The sequence below is a fragment of the Odocoileus virginianus genome, chromosome X (genome assembly GCF_023699985.2).
Source record: "Odocoileus virginianus isolate 20LAN1187 ecotype Illinois chromosome X, Ovbor_1.2, whole genome shotgun sequence".
Taxonomy (NCBI): Eukaryota; Metazoa; Chordata; class Mammalia; order Artiodactyla; family Cervidae; genus Odocoileus; species Odocoileus virginianus.
In genome coordinates, this window is record NC_069708.1 from 27814041 (window position 1) to 27837164 (window position 23124).

Here is a 23124-nt window from a genome sequence, read left to right on the forward strand (position 1 = left end):
ATGACATATGGAGGAAATATTACCAAAGTGTTTTGGCAATAAAAGGGAAAGCAAAGAAATGTTAAGAAGTAACCTATATCCCTTTTTAGAACACCTGTTCTATTAAAGAACAAAAGAAGCAAAATATTGCAAATCTTGGATAAGTAAGTAAATCTTATACAAAATATAAACTCTATAGGATCACATGAAGTAGTTATGAGTCTTCCTAGAACGTGATATTGTGTATTTTCAAACTCATAGAGAATGAACACAGAGATTTCACTTACCATGTGGGGAAGCCTCATCAACATATCTTTACAGCGTAGTATATAACCAGATGCTCTTTGAAAATCCCCTTGAACAACTGCCTGGGAAAGCAAAAAACAAAATGTCAGTAACTGGTTAAAATGAATAAAAAGCTATATGTCTAAAAGACAATTCTGACATGTGAACTGCTGTTAAAAGGTTTTGATTTCTTTACTTCTTCTTTTCCAATGTGGATTTCTACTATTTTTCTTCTCTGATTGCTATGGCTAGGACTACGAAAATTATGTTCAATAATAGTGGTGAGAGTGGGCACTCTTAACTTGTTCCTGACTTTAGAGGAAATGCTTTCAGCTTTTCACCATTTAGGATGTTTGCTGTGGTCTGCTGTATATGGCCTTGATTATGTTAAGGTATGCCTACTTTCTGAAGAGTTTTTAATCATAAATGGGTGTTGCATTTTCTCAAAGGCTTTCTATGCATCTATTGATATGATCAATAGTTCAAAAGAACCAATTCTTTGATGCACAAGCCTTCTTTATGATCCAACTCTCACATCCATATTTGTTGTGATTCAGTCGCTCGGTCATGTCTGACTATCTGCGACCCCGAGAACTACAGCACACCAGGCTTCCCTGTCCTTCACCATCTCCCAGAACTTGCTGATATTCATGTCCAATGAGTCAGTGATGCCATTCAACCATCTTGTCCTGTCGTCCCCTTCTCCTCCTGCCTTCAATCTTTCCCACCCTCAAGGTCTTTTCTTGAGTCAGCTCTTCACATCAGGTGGTCAACATATTGGAGCTTCAGCATTAGTCTGTCCACTGGATGTTCAAGACTGATTTCCCTCAGGATTAACTGGTTTGATCTCCTTGCAGTCCAGGGGACTTTCAAGAGTCTTCTCCAACACCACAGTTCAAAACCATCAATTCTTCGGCACTCAGCCTTCTTCATGGAGCAACTCTCACATCCATACGTAACTACCGGAAAAACCATAGCCTTGACTAGACGGACCTTTGTTGGCAAACTAATGTCTCCGCTTTTTAATATGCTGCCTAGGTTTGTCATAGTTTTTCTTCCAAGGAGCAAGTATCTTTTAATTTCATGGATACAGTCACCATTCACAGTGATTCTGAAGCCCAAGAAAAAAAAAGTCTGCACTGTTCCCATTGTTTCCCCATCTACTAACATGAAGTGATGGGACCGGACGCCATGATCCTAGCCTTTTGAATGCTGTTTTAACCCAGTATATTCCCTCTCCTCTTTCACCTTGATCAAGAGGCTCTTTAGTTCTTTTCTGCTTTCTGCCATAAGGGTGGTATTTGGAAAACTCAGCAGTGGCCACAGGACTGGAAAAGGTCTGTTTTCATTCCAATCCCTAAGAAAGGCAATCCCAAAGAATGCTCAGACTACCGCACAATTGCACTCATCTCACACGCTAGTAAAGTAATGCTCAAAATTCTCCAAGCCAGGCTTCAGCAATATGTGAACCGAGAACTTCCAAATGGTCAAGCTGGTTTTAGAAAAGGCAGAGGAACCAGAGATCAAATTGCCAATATCTGCTGGATGATAGAAAAAGCAAGAGAGTTCCAGAAAAACATCTATTTCTGCTTTATTGACTATGCCAAAGCCTTTGACTGTGTGGATCACAACAAACTGTGGAAAATTCCTAAATAAATGGAAATACCACACCACCTGACCTGCCTCCTGAGAAATCTGTATGCAGGTCAAGAAGCAACGATTAGAACTGGACATGGAACAGACCAGCTCCAAGTCGGAGAAGGAGTATGTCAAGGCTGTATATTGTCACCCTGCTTATTTAACTTATATGCAGAGTGCATCATGAGAAATGCTGGGCTGGAGGAAGCACAAGCTAAAATCAAGATTGCCAGGAGAAATATCAATAACCTCAGATATGCAGATGACACCACACTCATGGCAGAAAGCAAAGAAGAACTAGAGAGCCTCTTGATGAAAGTAAAGTGGAGAATGAAAAAGCTGGTTCAAACCATTCAGAAAACTAAGATCATGGCATCTGGGCCCATCACCTCATGGCAAATAGATGGGAAAACAATGCAAACAGTGAGAGACTTTATTTTGGGGGGCTCCAAAATCACTGCAGTGACTGCAGCCATGAAATTAAAAGACACTTGCTCCTTGGAAGAAAAGCTATGACCAACCTAGACAGCATATTAAACAGCAGAGACGTTACTTTGCCAAAAAAGGTCTGTTTTGTTAAAGCCATTGTTTTTCCAGTAGTCATGTATGGATGTGAGAGTTGGACTATAAAGAAACCTGAGCACCGAAGAATTGATGGTTTTAAACTATGGTGTTGGAAAGGACTCTTGAGAGTCCCTTGGACTGCAAGATCAAACCAGTCCATCCTAAAGGAAATCAGTCCTGAATATTCATTGGAAGGACTTATGCTGAAACTGAAACTCCAATACTTTGGCCACCTGATGTGAAGAGTTGACTCATTTGAAAAGACCTTGAGGGTGGGAAAGATTGAAGGCAGGAGGAGAAGGGGATGACAGAGGATAAGATGGTTGGATAGCATCACCAACTCAATGGACACGAGTTTGAGTAAGCTCCTGGAGTTGGTGATGGACAGGGAGGCCTGGTGTGCTGCAGTCATGAGATAGCACAGAGTTGGACACAACTGAGCAACTGAACTGAACTGAATTGAATAAGGGTGGTTTCATATGCATATCTGAGGTTACTGATAGTTCTCCCAGCAATCTTGATTCCAGCTTGTGCTTCAACATCCACATCCATATATAACTACTGGGAAAACCACAGCTTTGAGTAGACAGACCTTTGTCAGCCAAGTGTTGACAAAGCAGACCCTTGTCTGCTTTTTAATACTGTCTAGGTTTGTCATTGTGATCCACACAGTCGAAGGCTTTGGCATAGTAAATAAAGCAGAAACAGATGTTTTTCTGGAACTCTCTTGCTTTTTCTATCATCCAGCAGATATTGGCAATTTGATCTCTGGTTCCTCTGCCTTTTCTAAAACCAGCTTGACCATCTGGAAGCTCTCGGTTCACGTATTGCTGAAGCCTGGCTTGGAGAATTTTGAGCATTACTTTACTAGCGTGTGAGATGAGTGCAATTGTGCGGTAGTCTGAGCATTCTTTGGGATTGCCTTTCTTAGGGATTGGAATGAAAACGGACCTTTTCCAGTCCTGTGGCTACTGCTGAGTTTTCCAAATTTGCTGGCATATTGAGTGCAGCACTTTCACAGCATCATCTTTCAGGATTTGAAATCGCTCAACTGGAATTCCATCACATCCACTACCTTTGTTCGTAGTGATGCTTTCTAAGGCCCACTTGACTTCACATTCCAGGATGTCTGACTCTAGGTGAGTGATCACACCATTGTAATTATCTGGGTCATGGAAATCTTTTTTGTACAGTTCTTCTGTGCATTCTTTCCACTTCTTCTTAATATCTTCTGCTTCTGTTAGGTCCATACCATTTCTGTCCCTTATTGAGCCCATTTTTTTCATGAAATGTTCCCTCTAATTTTCTTGAAGAGATCTCTAGTCTTTCCCATTCTGCTGTTTTCCTCTATTTCTTTGCACTGACCGCTGAGGAAGCCTTTCTTATCTCTCCTGGCTATTCTTTGGAACTCTGCATTCAAATGGGAATATCTTTCCTTTTCTCCTTTGCTTTTTGCCTCTCTTCTCTTCACAGCTATTTGTAAGGCCTCCTCAGACAACCATTTTGCCTTTTTGCATATCTTTTCCATGGGGATAGACTTGATCCCTGTCTCCTGTACAATGCCACAAACCTCCGTCCATAGTTCATCAGGCTCTCTATCAGATCTAGTCCCTTAAATTTATTTCTAACTCCTACTGTATATTCATAAGGGATTTGATTTAGGTCATATCTGAATGGTCTAGTGGTTATCCCTACTCTCTTGAGAAACTTGTATGCAGGTCAGGAAGCAACAGTTAGAACCGGACATGGAACAACAGACTGGTTCCAAATAGGAAAAGGAGTACGTCAAGGGCTGTATATTGTCACCCTGCTTATCTAACTTCTATGCAGCGTACATCATGAGAAACACTGGGCTGCAAGAAGCACAAGCTGGAATCAAGATTGCCAGGGAGAAATATGAATAACCTCAGATATGCAGATGACACCACCCTTATGGCAGAAAGTGAAGAGGAACTAAGAAGCCTCTTGATGAAAGTGAAAGAGGAGAGTGAAAAAGTTGGCTTAAAGCTCAACATTCAGAAAACTAAGATCATGGATGGCATCTGGTCCCATCACCTCACGGGAAATAGATGAGGAGACAGTGGAAACAGTGTCAGACTTTATTTTGGGGGGCTCCAAAATCACTGCAGATGGTGACTGCAGCCATGCAATTAAAAGACACTTACTCCTTGGAAGGAAAGTTATGACCAACCTAGATAGCATATTAAAAAGCAGAGACGTTACTTTGCCAACAAAGGTCCATCTGGTCAAGGCTGTAGTTTTTCCAGTGGTCATGTATGGATGTGAGAGTTGGACTGTGAAGAAAGCTGAGTGCCAAAAAATTGATGCTTTTGAACTATGGTGTTGGAGAAGACTCTTGAGAGTCCCTTGGACTGCAAGGAGATCCAACCAGTACATCCTGAAGGAGATAAGTCCTGGGTGTTCATTGGAAGGACTGATGCTGAAGCTGAAACTCCAATACTTTGGCCACCTCATGCAAAGAGTTGACTCATTGGAAAAGACCCTGATGCTGGGAGAGATTGGGGGCAGGAGGAGAAGGGGACGACAGAGGATGAGATGGCTGGATGGCATCACCGACTCGATGAGCATGAGTTTGAGATGGACAGGGAAGCCTGGTGTGCTGCAATTCATGGGGTCGCAAAGAGTCGGACATGACTGAGCGACTGAACTGAGGTTTGTCATAGTTTTCCTTCCAAGGAACAGGGGTCTTTTAACAGTGTGGCTTCAGTCACCATCCACAGTGATTTTGGAGCCCAAGAAAATAAAATCTGTCACTGCTTCTACATTTTCCCCATCTATTTGCCACGAAGTGATGGGACTGCATGCCATGATCTTAGTTTTTTTGAATGTTGAATTTTAAGCCAGGCTTTTCACTATCCTCCTTCACTCTCATCGAGAGGCTCTTTAGTTCCTCTGCACTTTCTGCCACTAGAGTGGTACCATCTAATCTGAGGCTATTGATACTTTCCCCAGCAATCTTGATTCCAGCTTGTGATTCATTCAGCCCAGCATTTCACATGATGTACTCTGCACTGAAGTTAAATAAACAGGGTGACAATACACAGCTTTGACATACACCTTTCCCAATTTTGAACCAGGCTGGTTCTAATGTCTGGTTCTAATCGTTGCTTCTTGACCCGCATACAGGTAACTCAGATGACAGGTAAGGTAGTCCAGTATTCCCATCTCTTTAAGAATTTTCCACAGTGTGTTGTGATCCACACAGTCAAAGGCTTTAGCATAGTCAATAAAGCAGATGTTTTTCTGGAATTCCCTTATTTTCTCTATGATCCAACAAATGTTGGCAATTTGATCTCTGGTTCCTCCGCCTTTTCTAAGTCCAAGTTTACATCTAGAAGTTCTCAGTTCACATACTGCTGATGCCTAGCTTGAAGGATTTTGAGCATTACCTTACTAGCACGCAAAATGAGCGCAATGTCCAGTAGTTGGACATGCTTTGGCACTACTCTTCTTTGGGACTGGAATGAACGCTAATTTTTTCCAGTCCTTTTTCGTGCTCTTCCTTGCATGAAATGTTCTCTTTATTGCTCCAATTTTCTTGAAGAGATCTCTAGTCTTTCCCATTTTATTGTTTTATAATGATTCTGCACTATACCTATCATGATGTTGTTTTAAGTATGTATATGAAGAATATCCACTCTCACACATTTATGTAGTTGGAAAACAGTCTTTTCAGATAACTGTGGCTATTCTTCTTTGATACAACACCGAAACTCAGTAAGTGGTAGTTTCTGAAAGCTTAGTTGTAATATGAATTCTGGAACCATACAAATGAACTTTTCATAAATAAACTTTTACATTAAAACTCGTGGACCTATCTTATCCTTTTAGTTCATCTTTTAACCATGCATGAATTTGCAACAATATGAACTGGAAATTTGGAAAATATTGGTTGATTGAGTTATGTAGATATACCAAAGGTTAACACAGTGCATTATAACATGTCCAAAAAAAAACATCATTCATACTCACCACTCTTATTCAACATAGTATTGAAAGTCCCAGCCAGCACAATAGGTTAGAAAAGAAAAGTTATACAGATTTGAAAGGAATAAAATCATCCCTATTTATGGATGACTTGATAGTCTACATAGACAATTAAAAAAATTTACCAAAAAATTCTAGAATAAATGAATTTAGCAAAAAGATAAAATACAAGATTAAAAGTAAAGTGACAAAGTAGGTGATTAAATAGTTAACTCAACCGCATGCATGCATGTTTGCTAAGTTCCTTCACTCATGTCTGACTCTTTATGACCCTATGGATCATAGCCGGCCAGATTCCTCTGCCCGTGGGTTTTTCCAGGCAGGAATACCAGAGTGGGTTTCCATTTCCTCCTCCAGGGGATCTTCCCAACCCAGAGATCGAACCTACATCTCTTATATCTCCTAAGTTGGCAGGTGGTAGTCCTGCCAACTCATGCCAACCCCACTAGGGGATTTTAAGTAGGAAAAATATGGGAGTCCCTGTAAGTTAATTACTCAAGAAAGCAGGTTTGCTTAATCGCAAAACAAAGCAGGCTTGCTCAGCAACAAAACCATGCAACAGGAGCATGAGACAAGCCCCCAAACAATAAAATAGTGGTGGCATGAGACCAACATCCTGTCCAGTGCACACAATAAATTAATGATCCCTAGGACATGCTCTCTGCACCTATTTAAGACAACAACAATAATTTGTGGACCTAGCCTGACAATGTAGGAACAAGAAAACTCCCTTGCCCAACCTGGAAGAGGAGATGATGATGGAAGCATCATATCTACTCAAGAAAGACAAAGAAGGTCTTCTCCCCTTCCCCACTTTTCCTTTGATTATAAAACTGTAGCCTAGTTAGTTCTTGGGAGCACAGTACCCTCTCACCTGCCCACTTATGGCCCTCGGAAATGACTTATTCTAATAAATCACTTATCTAACACTTTTCCTCTCCCTAAATTCTTTCTGTACTGAGATATAAACTTCAGAGCCTCCTGACACACCACCCAATGGTTTCAAATAGACTAAAGCTAACAATCCAGAAATAAATGGTTACATTTACGGTCAACTGATTTTTGACAAGGGTACAAAGACAAGTCAATGAAGAAAGAACCGTCTTAAAAAAAAAAAAAAAGTCTTTTTTAAAAAATGGTGGTAGGACTGGATATTCAATACAGAAGAATAAAATTGAATATCTACCTCATACCATATGAAAAAAATGACTCAAAGTGGATCAAAGGCTTAAATGTAAAAGCGAAAAGCTATAAAATTCTTAGACTAAAATATAGGAGTAAATCTTCCTGAACTTGGGTTAGGCAATGGTCTCTCTGTTATGACAACTAAAGCGCAAGCAACAAATGAAAATAATAAATGTCAATTCTTCCCAAATTGATATATAGGCTGAACACAATTAAAATGTAAATTCTAGCAAAATTTTTTGGAAATGTGGACAAGATTATTCTAAAATTTATATGTAAAGGAAAAGGAATTAGAATAACTAAAATAATTCTGTAAATAATAATAAAATGGAAAGAATCACTCTACCCATTTTCAAGACATCATCGGCTACAGTAATCAAGACAGTGTGATAGTGAAAGGGGGATACATCGATACATCAAAAGGAAAGAATAAATATCCCAGAAATACCAATAAATCCACCCACACGAGTATGGCCAACTGATATTTAACAAATGTGCAAAAGCAATTCAATGGTGGAGGGATAGTCTTTTCAACTAAAGGTGCTGGAGCAATTGATATCCATAAACAAAAAAGGAACCTAAACCTCACACCTTACAAAAAAATTAACTCAAAATCAAACATAGATTTAAATGTTAAAGGTAAAGCTATAAAACTTTTAGAAGAAAATATCAGAGAATATTTTCATATTTAGGGTTTGGTAAAGAATTTTGAGACATGACACAAAAAGCATAATCCATAATAGGAAAAAATCAACTTGCCTTAAAATTACTTTTGTCTGCAATTACTTTTGTCTGACTTAACAGACAAGTTACAAACTAGGAGAAAATATTTCCAGATATTTGCCAAAGAACTCAAATCAAGAATATATAAATTTTAAAATTCATGGTAAAAAAAACAAACAGTACAATTAGAGAATGCTCAAGACATGAACAGACATCTCATGTAAAAAGAATATACAAGTGGTAAATAAGTATATGAAAAAGAAATTTAACATCATTATCCATTAGTGAAATGCAAATTAAAGTTGATGAAATAATACCACACATCTAACAGAATAGCTAAAATAAATTAGGCACAATACCAAATGCTTGTATGCATGCAGAGAATGGGATCTCTCAGATATTGCTGGTGGGAATTAAAATGGCACAGCCACTCCAGAAAACAGTTTAACTTGACAGTTTCTTCAAAAATAGACAGCTAAACAAATACTCCCATTTGATCCAGCATTTGCAGTCCTGGGCAGTTATCCACAGAAATAAAAATCTATACAAAAATCTAAAAAAAAAAAAGAAAAACCATACACAACTGTTCACGTCAATTTTATCTGCAAAAGCCAAAACTGGAAACAACCCAAATTCCTTCAATAGTGATGGCTAGACAAATTGTGGTATATCTATACCACAGAATATTACTTGCAAATAAAAAACAAACTATTGATACAGAATACTTGGATGAATGTCAAAAGAATTATGCTAAGTGGGAAAAGTCAGTATGAAAAGGTTACATACTATACCATTCCATTTTTATATACCATTCCAAAATGACAAAATTATAAAACTGGAGAATAGGTTATTGGTTGCCTGGGACTGAAGATAGGGGAATGGGTATGACTACAAAGGTGAAGCATGAGCAATCTTTGTGCTCATGGAACTTTTCTATATCTTGACTGTGGTGGTGATCATTGGGATAGTGGTTACCCAAATCTATCCATGTGATAAGACTGTATAGAAGAACAGATACACATGAGTTCACATAAAACTGGTAAAATATGAATAAGATTTATGGATTGTACCAATGTCAACTCCTTAGTTTTCTATTGTACTATATTTATGCAAGATGTCACTGAGTGGGTGAAAGGTACACTAGAGCACTACTGTTTTTGCAACTTCCTGTGAATCTATATTTTAAATAAAAAGTTTTTAAAAATCATATTAGTTAATACTATCATTGATTTCATCAGAAAAGTCTTAAGTATCTGGAAGCTCTCATGGTCATGGTAGAGGTATACAAGTTTTCCAAACTTCTAATCTTTACTTTTTTAAAAGTTTAAATTTTATCACTGGCAACAAATATTGTTGGTTGCCTTCTTGAAATCACATTCCCATTTCATTCATTTTTATGAAAATGTCTGCTAAATACCCAAGTCTGAATTAACAAAGTTTATCTATCAGTCAGTGTTTCCAGCAAAAATAGTGTTCTGTGAAGACAAAAGTAGCTAATTCAGCTCACAACCCAAAGAATCACATATGGGCCTTTCCTCAAGAGAATCCTCATACTTCAATATGTAGCAGAAATACTATGAGAACTTCCCTTTATATTACTTAGAATATTAAAACATTATATACTCAAGAGTCAAGGTTTAATAAAACTAATCATTTTTATTGTTTCACCAAAGGCATTTTTAAGTAAAACCAGAATTCTTTTAACACCAAGGGTGTAGCAATGAAGAATACAATGATAACTAGTAAAGGATATGCCACTGTCTTGATTATTGTTAAAGTATCAGCAGTTTTACCCACCACTGCTTTTGAACCACTAATACAAATGTCAACAAAGTGAAAAAAGCAAATAATACTTTGAGTTGCCAGAATACTTTTGACCTCAGAGATGCTCCCACCATATTAACTTCCTCCACCGCCTCACCATCCACCCAGCACTTAAAACTCCTATAGTCTTCTATTTTTCACCTTGCCAATGATATTGCTTTCTAAGGTCACTATCATCTTCCAAAATATCAGATCCTATAGCCTTTTCTTCATCCTCATTTTTTTCCTATTTCTCTGAAGCACTGACCACTGCTAATCATCCAATTTCCCTTAAACTTCTCTTTTCCGCTCATACATGACTCACTTTTACAGTCCTCTATCTCTGGCATGTCATCCCATCTTTATGTTTGCTTTACTTTTTGCTACATTCTCCCCCTCCTCCGGCCCCAACAACATGTATACATTTGTGAAATGAATTAGTTTTCTTATTCTCCCTTTCCTGTCTCCAGGAACTGAATGGTTGTTCTTCTCACTGAGCATAAATGTTTGCTTCCTTTATCTGTCCCCTTCATTTCCATTCTTGTTGCTAATATTACAGTCCAAGCTCTTATCATTTCATGCTTACACTTTCGGTAGATTTACTTTTTCAATCCAGTCTAAGCATTATTGACAGATCTCACTTTGTGCCACCTTATCTTTTCCCCAAAACCTTCAACCACTACACTACCTTTAAAAATTATTTTTTCAAAGAGGTATATTCGGGCCTTCTCAACTTGACCCAACTTATTTCTTAAAACTCAGTCCTTACTATGCCCTTTCACAAATACTTTCCTTTGAATAAACAGATCATTGAATAGTCCTTAAACAAGACATGTACATTTCTATCTATATGACTATGCTCATGCTTAAGTCTGTGTTCTGCTTAGAATACCCTGTGCCATCTTCCCTGCTTATCTAAATCTGTTCCTTCCTCCAACGTGCAAATTATGTTTTAAATCCTTTGTGTGTCTCCCTCTAACAACCCAGCCCACAATAATCTCGCTCCCTGCTTCCCCTTTCCTACAATCGTATAGCACTTGTCTACCAGTGTCTCTCAATCTTTTATATTTTATATACTACTGTCAGGACTATACTGCTAGGGGAAATATCAACAACCTCAGATATTCAGATGACACCACCCTAATAGCAGAAAGTGAACAGTAACTGAAGAGCCTCTTAATGAAGGTGAAAAAGGAGAGTGGAAAGATAGCTTAAAACTCAACATTCAAAAACTAAGATCATGGCAACCAGCCCCATCACTTCATGGCAAATAGGTGGGGAAACAATGGAAAGTGACTGACTTTATTTTCTTGGGTTCCAAAATCACTACAGACGGTGACTACAATGATGAAATTAAGACGCTTGCTCTTTGGGAAAAAAGCTATGACAAACCTAAACAGCGTATTAAAAAGCAGAGACATTACTCTGCCGAAAAAGGTCCACATAATCAAAGCTATGGTTTTTCCAGTAGTCATGTACAGATGTAAGAGCTGGACCATAAAGAAGGCTGACCATCGAAGAATTGATGTTTTCGAATTCTGGTGCTGGAGAAGACTCTTGAGAGTCCCTTGGACTGGAAGGAGATCAAACCAGTTAATCCTAAAGGAAATCAACCCTGAGTACTCATTGGAAGGACTGAAGCTGAAGCTGAAGCTCCAATACTTTGGCCACCTGATGCAAAGAGCCAATTCATTAGAAAAGACCCTGATGCTGGGAAAGATTGAGAGCAGGAAGAGAAGAGGGTGACAGAGGATGAGATGGATGGATGGCATCACTGACTCAATGGACATGAGTTTGAGCAAACTCTGGGAGATAGTAAAGGACAGGGAAGCCTGGCGTGCTGCTGTTCATGGGGTCACAAAGAGTCAGACACAACTGAACAACTGGACAGTACTACCATCACTCTTCAGGGGGACAAACAGGTCAGAGAGGGATAACAGGAAAGCAGCTTCATTTGTAGAACATGCATTTAACGTATTATTTATTATGTGCCAGATACCATACTAGATACTGATGATGTACAGATTAATTTTTATGCTAATACTTAATTGGTAGGAAAGATAGAGGACTGGGGCTCTTGGTATAATAAAGGTAGTGGACTTTCCACTTGACTTACATCTTCAGGATACCCTTAATCATAGTCTTTATGGATAAGCTAATGGCTCATATGTCCCTATGACCATACCATCTTTTATAAGTGCTCTTACTCTAGTAAAGAGGGAAGCGTAGGAGGGAGTGGGAGGGAGGCTCAAGAGGGAGGGGATACATGTATACTTATGGTTAATTCACTGCTGCACAGCAGAAACCAACACAACATTGTAAAAGAATTATCCTCCAATTAAAAATAAATTTCAAAAAATTTTAGAAAGAAATCGGATTGTTTTAAATAAATAAACTCAGCAAAATTTTCAAGGTCATAAAAAAAAGAGGAAAGGGAGCAGCAGATGATATAGCCAGCAGAAAGAGGCATTGCCAATAGACAAGGGGAATGGGTAATTTGGAGAAACACCAAGATCTATAGTTTCTTCTACAGCGCTAAAGGTTATAGATGGATAATCTGTAGCACAAGGGTAAACACAATATTTGCATCACCTTATCACCTTAAAGTCTGTGCTCCACTTGATCTATGCCACTCATCTGGCACTTACATTTTCCTTTGTCCATTTTTCAAAAAGTATTTATAGCCTAAATTTCAAACTAGCTTATCATTTTCTTGAAAAAAAAAAAAAAGAAGCAAGAATGTACAATGAAGAAAAGATAGTCTCTGAAACAAGTGGTGCTAGGAAAACTGGACAACTACATGCAAAAGAATGATATTAGAACATTTTCTCTTACCAAATACAAAAGTAAGCTCAAAATGGATTAAAAACCTAAAATGAAGGACTGAAAGTCATAAAACTCCTAGAAGAAAACATAGGCAGAAAATTCATAACATAAATAGTAGCAATGGTTTTTTGGATCTTTCTCTTAAAGCAAAGAAAATAAAAGCAAAAATAAACAAGTGAGACCCAATGAAACTTAAAGCTTTTGCACAGCAAAGGAAACCAATGACAAAATGAAAAGACAATCAATTGAATGGGAGAAAATATTTGTAAATGCTATGACTGATAAGGGATTAGTATCCAAAATATATAAACAGTTCATACAACTCAACATCAAAAAAGCAAACAATCTGATTAAAAATGGGCAGGTCTAAACAGACAGTTCCAAAGAAGACCTTCAGATGGTCAACAGGCCATAATAATGCAAGTCAAAACACAATAAGATATTGATTTACACCTGTCGGAATGGCTATCATCAGAACGAACACAAATGACAAATGTTGCCAAGAATGTGGAAAAAAGGGAACCCTCATACACTATGGGCTGTAAACTGGTACAGTTAGTATGGAAAACAGGATAGACGTTTCTCCAAACACTAAAAATAGAACTACCATATGACCCAGCCATTTCATTCCTGGGTATATATTTGAAAAATAAAACACTAACTCAGAAAGATACATTCACCCCAATGTTCATAGCAGAATTATTTATAATTGCCAACATATGGAATCAATCTAAATATCCATCAATACATTCCAAAAGAAGATGTGGTATGTACATGTACTGGAGTACTACTCAGCCATAAAAAAATACACTTTTGCCATTTGCACCAACATAGATGGACTTGGGAGGATACTATACTAAAAAGTGAAATAAGCCAGGTAGAGAAAGAAAAATGCTGTATGATACCACTTGTATGTGGAATTTAAGAACTGCATCAAACCAGAGAATAAAACAAACAGAAAAATGACTCACAGATGCATAGAACAAACTTGCAGTTACCAATGAGGAGAGGGAAGGGGGATAAGGGCTATATATGGGTAGGAGATTAAGAGGTACAAACTATTATGAATAAAATAAGCTATAAGAATATACTGGGAATATTTTATAATAACTATAAACGGAGTATAACTTTTAAAATCGTCAATCACTATATTGTACATGTGTAACATATAACACTGTACATCAACTATACGTCAACAAAACAGTAAATAAAATAAACCACATAGGTCTTTTTCACATGAACTACTATCAAGCCAAATGCATCCCTGTCACAGTATATGATATAGAGCTGTGATCTCTTAAATATTAGATTTTTATAGGCCTGAGGAGGGTAAGTAACAGCCCAAGGTGATAGAGCGAGTTGGTAGAAGAGTTAAGATATAAGACCAAGACCTGCTGGACTTCATACCAATTTTTTAGTAGTTGCATTAAAGTAACCAACAAAGGATATTAACATTTAAAAGCAAACAAAATTAACACAGTCAACCTAATTTGAGTAAACTCCAAGAGACAATGGGGAGACAGAGCCTGGTGTGCCATAGTACATGGGGGGGTCACAAGAGTTGGACATGACTTAGAACAACAATAAAGTTTTGGGTAGGGAGTGTTAGACTAAAAGTCAGAGAATCATGGTTCTAGTCTAAGATCTTCAATTAACTCGTATTGTCTCTCTGAACCTCAGTTTCATCATTTAAAAAATGAGAAGGAATTAAAACCTAACTAAATGGGTAATATCTCATATCCATGGATCAAAACACTTAACATTATTAAGATAGCAATACTCCTCAAACTTATCCACAGATTCAGTGGTTTTCTTATCAAAATTCCAGCTGGCTTTGTTGCAAAAATTAACAAGCTTTTCCTAAAATTCATATGAAAATGCAAGAGACCCAGAAGAGTCAAATAATCCTGAAAAATAGCAAAGCTGGAAAATTCACCCTTCCTTATATCAAAACTGACTACATAGCTACTGTACTCAAGACACCATAGTACTGGTATAAGGACAAACATATAGATCAGTGGAACAGAATCAACAGTTCAGAAATAAATCCTCACATTTCTGATCAATTAATTTTTGACATTCCCCATTCAATGGGGAAAAAACAGTCTTCAACAAATGGTGCTAGGACAACTGGAGAGTTACATGCAAAAGAATGCAAATGGACTCTCATCTCATGCCATACATGAAAATTAACTTGAGGGGGACTTCCCTGGTGGTCCAATGGCTAAGGCTCCATGCTCCCAATGCAGGGGGCCTGGGGTTCGATCCCTAGTCAGGGAAGTAGATCCCACATGCTGCAACTAAGACCCAACACAGTCAAAGAAATAAATTTTTTTAAAAGCCCAAATATTATAAAGAAAATTAACTTGAAATGGGTCAAGTCCTAAATGTAAATTCTAAATCTATAAAATTCCTAGAATGAAGAAATTAGAGCCCTCAGAGACTAGTGGCAGAAGTGGAAAATGCTACAAAGCCACTGTGGAAAACAGTCCAGCAGTTTCATAAAAGGTTAAACAGAGTTATCATGTTATTGAGCAATTATATTTCTAGGTATGTATCCAAGAGAAATAAAAACATGTACATGCGAAAATCTGTACATGAATGTTCACAGTAGATTTACAATAGCTCCAAATTGAAAACAATCCAAATGTTCATCAATAGCTGAATGGATAAACAAAATGTGGTATATCCATATAGTACAATAATATTTGGTAATAAAAATACTGATACATGCTACAACATAAATTGGGCTTTCCTTGTGGCTCAGCTGGTAAAGAATCTGCCTGCAATGCAGGAGACCTGGGTTCAGTCCCTGGGTTGGGAAGATCCCCTGGAGAAGAAAAGGCTACTCACTCCAGTATTCTGGCCTGGAGACTGTATAGTCCATGGGCTCCAAACAGTTGGACATGACTAAACGACTTTCACTTTCACTACATAGATTAAATCTGGAAACATGCTAAGTAAAAGAAGCTAAGCACAAAAGATCGATTGTTATATCATCTCGTTTATATGAAATGTCCAGAATAGATAAATCTATAAAGACAGAAAGTAAATTAGCGGTTGCTAGCGGTCAGGAGGAATAGGGAATGACTGCAATGGATAGGGGATTTCTTTTGGGGTAATGAAAATGTTTTAAATTTAAGATTGTGCTAAAAGTTCTCAAGTGTATGAATATACTGAAACCACTGAATTATATTTTTAAATGTGTGAATTTTACTGTATACGAATTATATTTCTGTGAAGATGTTAAAAAATAAGATTAGATGATTTTTAAGTTCTCTTTCATTTCCAGAATTACATAATTTCAGAGAGTAAACTCATCACAGCTAACATTTTGTCAACTTAAAATGCACACCAAACAGCATGGTCACAAAAGAAGGAAACCTATAAGTCAAACGGAGGTAAAGTACAACTCTGAACACTAACATCAGCACACTTGTAGAAAATATTAGCAAACAACCCAGAATAATTGCAAATGTGAAGGCTCTTTTGGGGGAATACTTTAGGTATTAGAGAAGGAAATGGCAAACCACTCCAGTATTCTTCCCTGGAGAATTCCGTGGACAGCGGAGCCTGGTAGGCTACAGTTTATGGGGTCACAAAGAGTCAAAATGACTGAACACACTTTAGGCATACTATGAATGTAAGAGAGTCACCAGGATAGGTGTTTCAAATAGACCACTGCCACAAATAAATGATAGATATTACATGCAGTCATTGAAAATAAGGATTAGTTATCTAAGTCTTTTCAATTTCATCTACCCCAATAAATACCAATTACCATTAGTAATGTCACCTTCAGCTATAAAACAAAGATTAAAAAGGTCAAATATAATATTCAATAAAAGACCAATGACACCTGACTTTCTTCTAATAGGTTATATCTTATTGCTTTTGCATTTACATATAGAAAATGCCCCACTGTAAAGCTCTGATGACTATGATACCTACTGCCTCAGCTTGGTAAGAAAGCACTTTCAAAAGGTCCTTCTCCACAGCAGTCTTCTGCATAATCACATGTTCCTCAGTGGGGCTCTTCTGAGTTAATTTGAAATATAACTGCTCCAGACTCTGGAAAATAAACCACAATACAATGTAATGATAACAATAACCACAACTGCTACTAACAGTTAAAAATCAGTAGTAACTTACAGTCACGGCGTATTGAAAAAAATCATCAGCAAGCACCACATTTCCAACATTCACCCACCCTTTTCCTGTTTTCATATTCATCTGGAAGAAAGAAGGTAAAAAATAATTGTTAAAAATTCACACCTCAAGGACTTTCAAGACGGCAGAGAAATAAGATGGGGAGATTACCCTCCGCACCCAACAAATACATCAAAAATTCATCTGAATATGGAACAACTTCTACAGAATGCCTCCTGAACACCAGCCTTCCAAAAAGGCAAGCCAAATAACTCACAATGAGGTACAGCAAAAGATAAAGATAAGAAAATAGACAAGATTTCAGGACAGGGACCTGTGCCCCTGGGAAGGAATCCTGGAGGGAAAGTTTCCACACACTCAGAAACCCCTCAGAGGAGGGGTCAGAGGGGAGCTTTGGAATCTCTAAAGGGAACACAGCAACAGGTGGTTAGAAGGCAAAACAGAGAATTCACCAGAGTTCGTTGTCAAACACCACTTTCCGGCAGAGAAGCAGCTTACATGCCCTCCACGACGATTGGGGCTGGATGCTCAGGCTCAGGCTCAGGCTTTAGGGGTCGGATCCCAGGGAGAGGATCAGGGTTGGCTGCCATCAAGATACTCTGAGGGGACTAATACAACACAGCTGAGGGAGTCCAGGGAAAATCATGGGCCAGCCAGAGAGGCAAGAGATCATTGCTGTGGGAACGCTTTAACTATGCACACTCTCAGAATGCAGGACCTCGCCTCTGCAAGCACCATAGGTGGGATGAGTCAGCTTCGGTCTACAAAGGTAGAAAAGCCACTGCGAGAGCTAGAGGCAGAGGGCAGGAGGCCAATACAATCTCAACCCCAGGGGTTGCAAGTGCCACCAAGCTGTGAGCAGCCACAGGTCACTGCCCACACCTTCCTAGGAGCCTGAGCAGTTTGACTCTGCTGAGGGACCCACAACTCAGGGCCAGCTCCCATGGGGAAGTACATGAGCCACCTGAGACTGTGGCGACTCACCACAGGTCTTGGCTCCAGCAGGCACTCCCCACACATTCCAACTATGTCCAACTGAGCATGTGAGCCCTAATAGGCTGCCTTGGGTCTGGGTTGGGAACAGACACCAGAGAGCAGCCTACAAAGCAGAGGGAGGGCCAAAACCAAAGTGGAACACCAGAGGATTTGTGAGCAAAGGAGAGAAGTGGGGAACACTCCTACAGCAGGTGCAGTGGATTAAATCCCCACAATTAGCCTGTGGACTTAGGAGCAACTGTGGACTTTAGGAGCAAATACAAGCTGGAGGAAGGCAAGACATGAGTCTCAGACACTGCACGGAACAGCTCCACAGATCTTTCTAGAAATATTGGAGAAATTTCTGAACAGGCAGATTGACTAGAGCACACAGTGTGGAAAAGGCAATGGAGGAATTACAAGAATATTCTTCATATTACCACTCAATATATACTTTGCTCTTTTTTCCTTTTTTTCCTTTTTCATACTGTTCTAATGTTGTTTTTTCTCCATTATTCTTTTTTTATTTTTTATAACCTACTTATTCCTTTTCAAAAAACATCTTTTTAAATAAATTCATTTTATTTTCCTATTTTTAGAGTATTTTTAAATTGTATTACATCTTCCCCATGTTTTTATTTTGTATTTTTGCTAGTCTAGTTTTTAGTATTCATTTTCACTTATGGGTTTGTCTATTGGCTTGACTGTTCTCTTCCGACTTCCGCTTTTATCTTAATTTTATTTCTTTTCTCTTTTTCTTCTGTTTGTAAGTGTGTAAGTTTCTTTGGGTGTTCTGGGCTGTTCAGTGGAGTTTTCACCATTAGTCTTCTCTGCTGTGTGACCTGTGAAGTCTTGGTCCTACAGTAAGGGGTCAGGCCTGAACCCCAAAGATGGAAGACCCAAGTTCAGGACTTTGGATCCCAGAGAACTCCCAAACCCATGGAACATTAATTGATGAGAATTCTCCCAAAGGCCTTCTTCTCAACACTAAGACCAAGCCCCACTCAAAAGGCCCGCAAGCTATAGTGTAGACTCCTAACACCAAAACTTCTGCAAACAGGAACACAACTTTGCTCACTAGCAGAGAGGCTGCCCAAAGCTATATCAAACCCATACACACCCCAAACACACTACTGGACCCAGCACTGTCCTTCAGAGAGACAATATCTAGCTCCATCCACCAGAACACAGGCACAAATCCGCCAAACCAGGAAACCTTCACAAGGCATTGGTCCAACCCCACCCAGGGGAGGCAGACTCCACAGTTAAAAGGAACTACAACCTTCCCACCTGCAGAAAGGAGACCCCAAACACAGTAAATTAAATAAAAGGAAAAGACAGAGAAACATCCAGCAGATAAAACAACATGGTAAAAATTCACAAGACCAAACAAATGAAGAGAAAATAGTCTACCTCAAAAATAAAATCAAGAGTAATGAAGTAAAGATGATCCAAAGACATAAATAAAATGGAAGCACAGATAAATAGACTGGAGTCACGGATCAAGAAGATACAAAAATGTTTAACAGCCTAGTAGAAATAAAGAGGAGACAATCAGCAATAAACAACACAATAACTGAGATTAAAAATACACTAGAGGGAACCAACAGCAGGATAACTGAGGCAGAAGATTGAGTAAGTGAGCTGAAGACAAAATGGTGGAAATAACTGAAGCAGAGCAGAATAAAGAAGAGGACAGTCTCAGAACCTCTGGGATAACACTATGCATATCCAACCTTTGAATTATATGGGTCCAAGAAGAAGAAGAGAAAAAGAAAGGGTAGGAGAAAATACTGGAGGAGATTATAGTCAAAAGCTTCCCTAACATGGGAAAGGAAATAGCCACCCAAATCCAGGAAACTCAGAGAGTCCCATACAGGATAAACCCAAGGAGAAACACACCAAGACACATATTAATCAAACTAATGAAAATTAAACACAAAGAACAAATATTAAAAGCAACAAGGGAAAAGCAACAAATAATATTCAAGGGGATCCCCATAACAACTAACAACTGATCTTTCAACAGAAACTGCAGGCCAGGAGGGAGTGGCAGGATATACTTAAAGTGATGAAAGTGAAAAGCCTACAACCAAGATTACTCTATCCAGCAAGGACCTCATTCATATTCAAAGGAAAAATTAAAACCTTTCCAGACAAGGAAAAGTTAAGAATTCAGTACCACCAAACCAGCTTTACAACAAATGCTAAAGGAACTTTTCTAAGCAGGAAGCATAAGATGAAAAGAAAAGGCCTAAAAAAAACAAACCACAAACAATAAAGTAAATGGTAATAGGATCATACATATCAATAATTACCTTAAGTATAAATGGATTAAATGTTCCAACCAAAAGACACAGATTGGCTGAATGGATATAAAAACAAGATGCCTATATAGGCTATCTACAAGAAATTCACTTCAGACCTAGAGACACACACAGAATGAAAGTGAGGGGCTCGGAAAAGATATTTGCGTTTCCATGCAAAGGGAAATCAAAAGAAAGCTGGAGTAGCAATACTCATATCAGATAAAATAGACTTTAAAATAAAGACTGTTACAAGAGACAAAGAAGGAACACTACATAATGATCAAGGGATCAATCCAAGAAGAAGATATAATAATTATAAATATATATGTACCCAACATAGGAGCACCTCAATACATAAGGCAAATGTTACCAAATATTAAACGGGAAATCAACAGTAACAAAGTAATAGTGAGGGACTTTAACACTGCACCACACCAATGGACAGATCATCCAGACAGAAAATTAAGAAACACAAGCTTTAAATGATACATTGGACCAGTTTGACCTAATTGATATCTTGACACCTAAAGGGCATTTCATCCAAAAACAGTAGACTGCACTTTTTCTCAAGTGCACATGGAACATTCTCCAGGAGAGATCACATCTTGAGTCACAAATCAAGCCTTGGTAAATTTTAAAAAACAGATATCATTTCAAGCATCTTTTCTGACCATAATGCTATAAGATCACATATCAACTACATGGTCAAGCAGGAGATGGCAACAGTGAACAGTGACATTTTAGGAATCAGTGAACTAAAATGGATGGGAATGGGAGAATTTAATTCAGACGAAATGTTGTACCTACTTCTGTGGGCAAGAATCCCTTAGAAGGAATGGAGTAGCCCTCATAGTCAACAAAAGAGTCCAAAACGCAGTGCTTGGGAGCTAATCTCAAAAATGACAGAATGATCTCTGTTCGTTTCCAAGGCAAATCATTCAATATCACAAAAATCCAAGTCTACGTCCAAACCACTAAATGCCAAATAAGCTTAAGTTGAACAGTTCTATGAAGACCTACACCTCCTAAAACACCAAAAAAAAGATGTCCTTTTCATCATAGATGACAGGAAGGCAAAGTAGGAAATCAAGGGATAACTGGAGTAACAGGCAAGTATGTCCTTGGAGTACAAAATGAAGCAGGGCAAAGGACAACAGAGTTTTGCCAAGAGAATGCACTGGTTATAGCAAACACCCTCTTCCAACAACACAAGAAACAACTCTACACATGGACATCACCAGATGTCAATACCAAAATCTGATTATATTCTTTTTACCCAAAGATGGAGAAGCTCTATACAGTCAGCAAAAACAAGACTGGGAGCTGACTATGGCTCAGACCATTAACTCCTTATTGCCAAATTCAGACTTAAAGTGAAGAAAGTAGGGAAAACCACTAGGCCATTCAGGTACAACCTAAATCAAATCCCTTATGATTATACAGTGGAAGTGACAAATAGATTCAAGGGGACGGAGGTCTGTAACACTGTACGAGAGGTGGAGACCAAAACCATCCCCAAGAAAAAGAAATGCAAGAAGACAAAGTGGTTGTCTCAAGGGGCCTTACAAATAGCTGAGAAGAGAAGGGAAAGGCAAAGGAGAAAGGGAAAGATATACCCAACTGAATGCAGAGTTCCAGAGAACAGCAAGGAGAGAATAGAAAGCCTTACTGAGTGAACAAGCCAAAGAAATAGAAATCTCTTCAAAAAAATTAGATACCAAGGGAACATTTCATGCAAAGATAAACACAATAAAAGAGAAACGGTAAGGACGTAGCAGAAGTAGAAGAGAATAAGAAGAGGTGGAAAGAATAAACAGAAGAACTACACAAAAAAGGTCTTACTGACCTGGATAAGCATGATGGTGTGTGTGGCCACTGACCTAGAGCCAGATAACTTGGAGTATGAAATCAAGTGGGCCTTAAGAAGCATTACTACGAACAAAGCTAGTGGAGGTGATGGAATTCCAGTTGAGCTATTTCAAACCTAAAAGATGATGCTGTATTCAATATGTCAGTAAATTTGGAAAACTCAGCAGAGGCCACAGGACTGAAAAAGGTCAGTTTTCATTCCAATCCCAAAGAAAGGTAATACCAAAGAACGTTCAAACTACCATACAATTTTCCTCATTTTACACAGTAGCTAGGTAATGCTCAAAATCCTTCAAGCTAGGCTTCAGCAGTACATGAACCAAAAAATTCCAGATGTTCAAGCTGGATTTAGGAAAGGCAGAGGAACCAGAGATCAAATTGCCAACATCTGCTTGATCACAGAGAAAGCAAGGGAATTCCAGAAAGACACCTATTTCTGCTTCACTGACTACATTAAAGCTTTTGACTGTGAGGATCACAACAAACTGTGGAAAATTCTTAAAGAGATGGGAATACCAGATCACCTTACCTGTCTTGTGAGAAACCTGTATGCAGGTCAAGAAGCAACAGTTAGAACTAGACATGGAACAAAGGACTGGTTTAAAATTAGGGAAGGAGTACATCAAGGCTGTATACTGTCACTCAGCTTACTTAACTTATATGCAGAGTAGAACATGTGAAATGCCAGGCTGGATGAATCACAAACTGGAATCAAGACTGCCGGAAGAAATATCAACAATCAATCTCAGATATGCAGATGATACCACTCTAATGGCAGAAAGCAAAGAGG

At 38.4% G+C, this 23124-nt stretch overlaps 1 protein-coding gene across 2 annotated transcripts in view; it reads right to left on the reverse strand.

Annotated features, from left to right (window-relative positions):
• The window catches only part of TEX11 (testis expressed 11), a 256192-nt gene that overhangs the window by 198358 nt on the left and 34710 nt on the right, over nt 1-23124 (reverse strand). For both annotated transcript variants that reach the window (XM_020882990.2, XM_020882995.2), the window contains exons 6-8: nt 17164-17244; nt 16963-17082; nt 267-347 (exon numbers count right to left, since the gene is read on the reverse strand). In XM_020882990.2, coding sequence (XP_020738649.1) covers nt 267-347; nt 16963-17082; nt 17164-17244 — 282 coding nt within the window. The remainder of the gene's footprint in view (nt 1-266; nt 348-16962; nt 17083-17163; nt 17245-23124) is intronic.